Raw genomic sequence first — 10049 nt, forward strand, 5'->3', positions numbered from 1 at the left:
GTTAAAGTTGGTCAAACCTTTAACATGACTTAACCACTGTTATATCAATTGACACCAACCGGGATCGAATTTACGCCCTCCGAAGCACGGAAACGCTTAACTCAAATAACATTATGCAGACATTTCATCATCATTCATTTACAGCAACATGCTAAGGTTGCTTAACCTAGTAATCGTTTACCGACTGGTGAGCGCAACTACCTATGTATTATGAAAGAGCCTTGTATTGTCTTAGGAAAACATCTGAACAATAAACGTCGTCATTTCGCTAAATAGATTTAAATGTGGTTTTCCTCTTGCGCTCGTTTCAATGCACTCTTATGAATTGTTGTATTCTTATGTGGACTTTTAAAACTTAGATTATTATTCGGTTCAAAACGTCGGAGAAGTTTTATATAATTGTGGAGCAGATTTTAACACGAGTTACGAATTAGAAGCGAAAATTTAAATGAACAGTAGACTAGATTTGGGTAAAGGTTAACCTTTACAAACTTTTGCACAACGCGACAATCGAACCCAAGAATGGCACCAAACACAAAATAATCTACCATTTATTATAAACCTGAATCTATAATAATATAATAATCAAGATTTTTTTAATCTTTATTTTAAGGGAGATGGTTCAAATTTGAACATGTAACCCAATATTTCCAAATACATAACAAAAAAGAACAACAAAACTTTAACAATCAAATTGCCCTATTTTTGACCCCAATTTGGGTCAATTTACAAAGTAATTTGGCCTCTTCGAAGAGGGGAAAAGCCAGAATACTATTGCACTAGCCAACATTAAGGTTCAACAATTTTTCCTTTCCAGATAATGCACTCTATCTGCGTAGCGGTCCGTCACCTCCACGACTCAAACATCGCTCACCGGGACATCAAGCCTGAGAACCTGCTGTACACCAGCCAGGAACCGAACGCGGTGCTCAAGCTGACCGACTTTGGATTCGCTAAGGAGACGCTCAGCGCCGCTGATACGTTGCAGACGCCGTGTTATACGCCTTATTATGTGGCTCCTGAGGTAATTATACCATTAATTACATACATACCAATATTATTAAGCTGAAGATTTGTTTGTTTGTTTGAACGCGCTAATCTATACTAATATTTTAAAGCTGAAGAGTTAGTTGTTTGTTTGGATGCGCTAATCTCAGGAACTACTGGTCCGATTTAAAAAAATATTTCAGTGTTAGATAGCCCATTTATCGAGGAAGGCTATAGGCTATGTATCATCACGCTACAACCAACAGGAGCAGAGTACCAGTAAAAAATGATACATAAACGAGGAAAATATGACCCATTCTCTCTCCTCAATAAATAGGCTATGCAACAGTAAAATAATTTTGCAATTGCAATGCAATAATTCGCATGAGTAGTCCCTGAAATTTGCGCGTTTCACTCATACAAACAAACTCTTCAGCTTTATAGTGTCTGGTATAATCACACATAAATCCAGGTACAAACCTATATCTAAATACTTATATACCTGTCTAATAAATCACGAGATTCTTGTTTGTTAAACCAATATCAGATTATGTTGCAATATTTATTTAATAGTCGACTTGTTTACGATGTTCGCTGTCTGTTTGTATTTGTGTACATCACTCGGGAAATACACTAAATAAATGTTATTGCTTTGTACCTGTGTTTCCCAGAAAGTCTAATAGAGGGTTACATTGTTGAAACATATCTAGATTTACATACATACATACATTCGTAAAGCCTTTGGGATATGCAGGTCAGAATAGGTTAGAATCATGTATGCAACATCCACTCTTTTTTTAACCCATTACTGTCTCACTGCAGGGTAAGGGTTTTCCCAAACGAGGGAGGGGTTAGGCCTTGAGTCCACCACACATGCCAAGTGCGGGTTGGGAACTTTGTATGCCCTCAATAAATGTATTAAACAAATTTCAGGCATGCAAGTTTTCATCACGATGATTGCCTACACCGTTACACTCTTTGTTAGCTATTTATAATTTTAGTATCATGTAATATGGAGCGAGCTTCCCATATACCGAACATGATACTCGGTTCCGGTCTTATAATGCAAAAAACTGTCTATTATCAACCAACTTGGGCAATATAACTAACCACAGAGGCACTCATTAATTACCTATTTTAGAAAATGTTATAAATAATAATTAGCTGAAAGAATCTAACTCAACTAAAAATATTATTTCTCCTTATCGTAGAATATTATAATAAAATTCTTTCATACTAAAACAAGTTACTTATAGAATTTTGATTAGAATTCATCGTTGACATTTCGGTTATGTTAATTAAGAGTTAAGTTTGTAATAAGTTATTTGAATACTTTACTAACTTACCAATAATGTAAATACTTAAAATAGAAGTTTGAGAATACATTTCAAGCTTTCCATGAATGGTTTTATGGTTGATAAGGTTCAATTACTTTTAGAGACGTATTAATAACTAGCGGCTGCCCGCAACTTTGTCCGCCATGTGGACTTTAGTTTGAGTAATTTTCCCGGTTTTGCAACATTTGCTTATTCCGGCTCCACTCCTATTAGTCAGCGTGATGTTTTATATCATAAAGCTTTCCTCAATGTGTGAATTCAACACAAAATCATTTTTGCAATTTGAACCAGTAAATTGTGAGATTAGCACGTTCAAAGAAACAAATTCTTCAGCTATATTTTATTACTATATTATCTTTTATTCTCTTAATTATAATGTTTTTGACAATTATTATTAACGTTGAGAAAACACGCCGCTGACCATAGTTCTCTTGTGAAATTAATTCCTCCGGAAAACGTAACGGCTCTAATCAATTTCAATTAAAACTAAATTTCTCTACGATATCGCCCACAATTTATTTTTATTACATTTTCATTTTTCTTAACAAGATTGTCTTTCCTTGGATATCAAAGTCGTTCTTGAATCCATTTTCGAGTTTTTGTACTTATTCGCTATTATTTCTCATATTTGCTCTTATTTTCAGGTCCTGGGTCCGGAGAAGTACGACAAATCGTGCGACATCTGGTCTCTGGGTGTCGTGATGTACATCCTGCTGTGCGGCTTCCCCCCCTTCTACTCCAACCATGGACTTGCCATATCGCCTGGCATGAAGAAGGTAAGCATATAACATATTTTACTATATTCTGACTGCGATTTTAATTCTTGTAAAAACCCTTTAGACTAAAATTAAGCTGAATCAAAAAAAGGTCATTTAACTTATATAATATCTTATTCAACCTTAACAATTTCAATATGACAGCTTTCACGACACAGTGATTAAGGTGGTCGCAATGCCACGACAATTGAACCAAATTTAATTGAAAAACCGTCTAGTTTTTTGTAAAAGCCTAACAAAAATACATCCATTCTAAGAAACTTTCGAATTTATAATAATAGTAGGATCAACAAATGTGGGGAGCTTTGTTATTTCGGATGTTCCGGAAACAAATCTTTTTATTTGATGACCTAAAACAAAATACATAATAAGTATAATATGTTTCATCGATTAATATTATATTTACAGCGCATCAGACTAGGACAATACGACTTCCCCGAGCCGGAGTGGTCGAACGTATCTACTGAGGCCAAGAATCTCATCCGCGGCATGCTCTCCGTCGACCCAGCTAACAGACTTACCATTCAACAAGTATGTATAATAACACCAGGTTTTTTTAAGTTTATTAATAATAGGGTTTATTTCAAAACAGCCTTAGGGCGGCTTGAACAACTTTGACACTAGGTTGACCACTAACCATACGATTAGAGGAATTTCAAAACATGAACATGTAGGTTCATATTAATACAAAAAGAAGTAAACTTAAAGTAACACTAAATTGCTAAAGGGGTCTTAAATGCGATATTTTTTTAAAGATTTCGATACTTATTTTTAACTGAAGTTTAAGGGTTTAATTTACATATAATATTATTGATAATAGCTCGGCGTATGGCAATGTGCCGCGTAAATGGCAAAAGGTTCGCCTTCTATTTCATGGGACTAACATTGATTGTAATGTGGGTAAATTTCTTACACTGTAAATTAAAAACATCATACTTGAGCAGCAATTAATTGATTTTTAATTTATTTGCCTTGTCTCCCAGGTAATGTCAAGCCCATGGATCCGCCAGTTCACGCAAGTCCCGCAGACCCCCCTGTACACCCACACCCTCCTCCGGGAGGGGGGCGAGGTGTGGGCCGACGTGCAGGACGAGATGACGCGCTCGCTCGCCACCATGCGGGTCGACTACGATCAGGTGACGGCGAGTGTCTAACATAACTGCTTCATGACCTATGACCTTTGTCGATGACCTTGACCTCTGTGTACGATGTTGACCTTTGTCACCGACGTTCGTTATCACTGACTGACATTTGTCACTGACTTTAGCTTTGTCACTGATCTACTATGTAGTTGACGTTGACTGTTGACACTAAATTTAGATTTGTCACTGACTTTAGCTTCGTGACTGATCTTGACCTCTGTGTAAGATGTTGACTTCTGACGTTGACCTTTGTCACTGACTTTGACCTCTGTGTATATTGTTGACTATTGTGACTGACAGATCTATGTATAATATTGACCTTAGTCACTAACTTTGACCTCTGTTTACGACGTTGACCTCTGCCGCTGACGTTGACCTTCGTCACTGACTGACCTACGATGCAATGATTCCTGATTTTATTTAGAGAGTATTATTTGCATATCTTATTATTATTTTCATTTTTTTTATAAAACGCTTTTCCCCATAGTACTTTACCTACGCTACTTGCAATAAAAATAATATGTACTATATATTATAAATAATACTAATATTATTAATTTTACAGGTACAAATCAAAGCTCTAGAACAAAGCAACAATTCGTTACTGAACAAACGGCGGAACAAGGTTGGCGCTTGAACATCAGTTTAATATAGACTTAGCAGCTTATGCGTAGATCAATGTAATATGGTATAATACTTTAAAAGGAGAAATTTAAGAAATTAGGGTCATTTAAGGTCAATATGGCAATAGACTCCCTGTTATATGCGACAAATAAGACCTTAAAGCTCGCCCCTGTTATGTGACTTAAATTGTATTCATTGAAAATGTTAATATTTCGCAATTCACAATGTTAGTGTGTTTTATACACATATGCTTACACCCTTAGGTATAACAGGCGTGATATTATGGATGTATAGAAACGATTTAATAACACTTTTGGACGTCCACAACGTAGTTAAATATTTATTATAAAATCTAATCGGCGTCCCTATTGTGTTATGCAAGAACTATTTTTTTCAAGTGATTTTTGATGTCCATATGATGAAATGCAGAGATAATATTTTACATACATACATAGGATCACGCCTTTTTCCCAAAGGGGTAGGTAGTTATGATCCAAAAGTAATATTGATAAAAATCCAGTTGATGAATTTTTCATAATGACAAAGACCCTAAACTAGTTTTTTATCATTAATGTTAGATTCAAACCCTTAATAAAGTAAAATACCATTTTACAATCGTCTTTTAAATATAGATGTATAAATGCTGAATGTGATTATATTTTGTGTATCACGCCATCTAGTGGAGACATAGTTAAATGTTTGATTTACATAGTTGCAAATATTACAAACTATATAAGGGCCAGTTTCAAGACTTATGAATAAGTGTTGGTTACTATCTGATGGATAAAACGACAGTTAATTCACGTATTTTATTATATAGGCGCTCATAAAGAGTTGCGGTCACCGGTCGATAAACGATCTGTGGGTTAAACAAACCTTGGCGCGGTCATTCCATAGATGGGTGACCGCAAAATGGTATTTGAAAAGGACGTCTCCGTGCTACGGAGGGCACGTAAAATGTTGGTCCCGGTTGTTGCCAAATAAGATATCAGTCATTAAGCCATGTCAACGGCTTTCGGGCGGCTTGAACAACTTTGACACTAGGTTGACTACTAACCATACGATAAGAAGAAGATTATAAAAAACGTCCAAATTGTATGAAAGTGAGTGCCTAAAACTGTAAGAATTCCGCCTGATAGATTAACTGACACTTATTCAGGAGTATTGAGACTGACAGTATTTTGTAGGAAAGTAGTCGAAATATGTTTTAGAGTGAAATATTAAGCAAAATTTTTGGTTGAAGATGTTTTTAAAATTTGTAAGCAGATTTGTATATTTTGGTTACACAGAAGAAAATATTTTGTATGCTATCTTTTACAAACACACATAGAAAGAATATTTTCAAGATAAAACACATATTTTTGCAGATTTTTGTCTGATTTTTTCTATAATTTTGACTTTAAAGATCCGTTCGTTATCACAATTTAGATATAAGTTTAATTAAATATTTTTGTAAGATATTTTTTTCTTGTAAGGCTTTAGGCTAAGGTATTATTTAAGTTTAATTAATGGCTACTAGATGTCACCACTTGTAATAGCGACCCATTTTGAAAACAACCTAAAAAAAATGATTTTAAAAATCGTTTATACACTTTTCAACAGAATGCTTGACAACCTGAAAAAATAAACCTATTTCTATATGCACTGCTGGGCAAGAGGGTCTCCCCCTAAAATAAGAGAAGGGTCAAATCTTGAGTCCACCACGCAAGTCACTTGCGGACCTTTGAGAACTGTGTTAAACAACTGTCAGATATGCAAGGTTTCACGATGATTTCCTTCACCGTTAGAGCAAATGATAAACGTAGAAAATTATTTTGAAGTGTGAAAATGTTGAAAATGAGTTCTCTATTGCAAGTGTCGCCACCTTGTGGTATAAACAAGAACCATCACTTTATTTACAATTAATAATGATTGACGTATAAAATTAAGTTTGCATTTTCAATGTTTGAAAAACGTAAGCAGTTACTTTTTGTTTAACAATGTTTTATAATTTCATGAGCCTCAATTAACGACTATTGCATATGACAATAGGGGTCTCAGCTTCGAATCCTTAAGATTTTGTGTGAAAAAATATTCTGGAGCCTAGACTTATGGCCACAGACTTCCGTGCTTCAAAGCATGTAAAGCTGTCGGTCCTGCGCCTGACCTCTCACTGGTCGTGTCGGTTATCCGTCCCACCAAACTATGAGAGTGAAGGAATAGAGAGTGTACCTGTGTATTGTGCACACACTTGGACACTATAAACATCGTACCCCAATATCGGCTAGGACATTATTATTACAAGCTAACTTCGGCACAGTTGGCTGGTTTCTCTAAAACTGGCCGCCGCGGCCAAATACCGGCTGAAGTCACGACATACAGTGATCACAAAGATTATTATATTATGTTGTTTATCATAAAGTAACTGCGTGTGTGAAAATCTGTGTGTCGATCCCTCGATATAAACTAAGTATAATGTATTAATGTAAATAAGGAATATTTACTTATTAGTATAAAAATAATGCTATGTATTATTAAGATCATTTTGTCAAAAAAAATCTGATATAATTAATTTTTTGTTTGGAAACTTTACACAAATATAAACCACGATGATAATTTTCATCATAATTAGGTCACACAATATAATATGAATTATTTATTTAATAAACAAAATCTGTCGTTTCGATTCTAAATTAATTAGACAGATTTTGACAGTTCTCACATTCAATTATTTTTTCAAGCAGGAATGACTAAACAAATAATAAAGTACTATTTAAAAATAAAAAAGGCTTTCATTTTCTTATTAAAGTACTGACTGATTTTCTATCCTCGGATAATTTCAGGTATTAGATTTATACAAAAACATAGTTGATCTTTTCATGGAAAATTTCGATGTTCAGTTGCAGAGAATTAAAAAATAGTATTATATGTATGTATAGAAAATATAATTGTAGTAAAAAATACCGATGAAATAGATTTTATGAAATAATTTTGATTATGATTCCCTCGATTTTCAGTCGCTATTTAAACAAAAAAAAATGATCTTATACATAGCACTATTTTTATGCAAAATACAGACTTCCTTTACACCAAAATTCCCATACGCTTCACAAATCAGTGTATGGGAAATTTGACTTTAATACTTAGTTTGTATTTCAGTGATAGTTCCCATACATTAAAAGATTTAAATTTTGCGATTTTAGTCGCGTTTAATCGCTGAAATCTGTCGCTATAACTGCTTGTAAGATTGTATTGTGCTCAATCTAATGATGATTTACTTCTAAAATTACGAAATAATCACATTTAGTAGTCACATATAAAAAGTAGCTTAAAAAAACTACCTGATTCAACTGATATGCTAACTGACACTTATTCAGAAGGTTGTTTAAACCTCAAAAAATACTTTTAAACGTGATCATTTAACTACCGAAACCTCACAAACGTATACAAGTTGTGATTAATATTTAATAAGTTTGTATAATGATACTTAATTTCCAATATAATTGTAGAAATAGCTTTTTTTTATGACTCCAACTATGTTATAGTCGGCTTCCAGTCTCACCGGATGCAGCTGAATACCAGTATTTTACATAGAGCGACTGCCTATCTGACCTCCACAACACAGTTACCTGGGCTTATAACTATACTCTTCGGTAAGACTGGTTGTCAGACTTTCAAGCTTCTGACTACTGTTAACGACTGTCAATGATCTTTAAACATGAAATTTACATGGAGCGACTGCCTGTCGGACCTCCATAACCCCATTACCTGGGTCAAAATGTCACCATATCTTTAGAAAATTGCTTTTCATATAGTCAATTTAAATAAAATGTAATAATTTTTGTTATTTCTACATTTATATTTAAAATCTCGTAATATTACTGTAATGTGTGTTACTGATTTACTTAATATTAGTTTGTATTTAGTGTTAGTGACTATTAGTTGACTATTGTTCCTTTAGTCAGTACAACTGACTATGTCCCCAAAGCTTTTACTTAAACATAATATTGGGCTTGTAATAATATATACTACATGTATTCTGTACATACGTACAAACATACATACATACATAAATCACGTCTTCTTAGCTGCGTAGGCAGAGACCAGATAAATATATACATATTTACTGCAATTTCTTTAATTTCTCTGGCCTCTACATACACCTAATGGAAGAAGGGGTGTTTTTAAGTATGTATGTATGATTATTAACCAAACGATATTAAAAAAGTGTCATTTAAAATTGAGAAATTGTTAAAAATAGTCAAAGTCTATTTCTAAAAAAAATATTGTGAAAACATATTGTATAACCATTCCGTAATTTTCTATTCCAACAATATTACAAGCCCAATTCTCTTAGTAATAAGTATAAAATAATACGCTTTGGTAAAGACATAAACAAAAAATAAAATACGACAATCGCAAAGATATGTCGTTTAGTATTATTTAGTGGCAATAATCTTGCTTTTGCGGTTTATCGCAATAATTTCTTATTCATATGTACAGACACGTTTTGAAAACGAGTTAAACTATCACATAGTTGGTGGCTGTTGTACGTATTTTACTCGATCGAAACACTTAAAAGTCAGGTCGATCGAGTCACTCTATACAGACACATTTGGCTCGAACACTAGTAAAATTATCACATTATAACGCCCGTTATAAGAATTTTACTCGATCAAGCCCTCTTTTTAAAAAAGTCAGTACTCGATCGACTAAAATATCCATTCGACGTGTCTCAATTAATAATGTATCGCGTTTGCGATGCGAATATCCACAACACCCGTGGTCGTTACTTATATGTTGCCTATAAATATCCATATCCGCAAAATCTCGTATGAATTAATGCTTATGTTCCGCGTTTACGGATATCCGCAACACCCCTAGTGTGAATCTACACAATTTTATTGTTATTGCTATACGTACATATATACAGTGTCTGTACATATGAATGGTGACGTAGAAAGTCTTGAACTAATGTCAATTTTGTCCTGTCAATATAATTTGTCTTAAGGTGCTGTCACAAAGTTGTTTTATTTTGTAAGTAGAGTGGAGAAATGACTTACGCTATGTGTATGTGTGGATAAATACAATAAAAATAAGGCCCTATACCCTATTTTGTAGTTTAATTTATTTTATACATCTTCAGGCTATGTTTAATTTTCAATTCTAGTGAGCTCGATACCCAGTTAATGTGTCACTATATC

At 33.9% G+C, this 10049-nt stretch overlaps 1 protein-coding gene across 2 annotated transcripts in view; it reads left to right on the plus strand.

Annotated features, from left to right (window-relative positions):
• MAPk-Ak2 (MAP kinase-activated protein kinase 2) overlaps positions 1-9958 on the plus strand; it is a 65390-nt gene extending 55432 nt beyond the window's left edge. The window contains exons 4-8 of one of the 2 annotated variants that reach the window (XM_076132831.1): positions 818-1024; positions 2969-3100; positions 3509-3631; positions 4084-4242; positions 4808-9958. In XM_076132831.1, the coding sequence (XP_075988946.1) occupies positions 818-1024; positions 2969-3100; positions 3509-3631; positions 4084-4242; positions 4808-4879 (693 nt within the window). In that variant the 3' untranslated portion in view covers positions 4880-9958. The remainder of the gene's footprint in view (positions 1-817; positions 1025-2968; positions 3101-3508; positions 3632-4083; positions 4243-4807) is intronic. The other variant, XM_076132832.1, reaches the window with a different exon arrangement.
• Positions 9959-10049: the final 91 nt, after the last annotated feature.

The sequence above is a fragment of the Anticarsia gemmatalis genome, chromosome 28 (assembly GCF_050436995.1).
Source record: "Anticarsia gemmatalis isolate Benzon Research Colony breed Stoneville strain chromosome 28, ilAntGemm2 primary, whole genome shotgun sequence".
NCBI classification, from domain to species: domain Eukaryota; kingdom Metazoa; phylum Arthropoda; class Insecta; order Lepidoptera; family Erebidae; genus Anticarsia; species Anticarsia gemmatalis.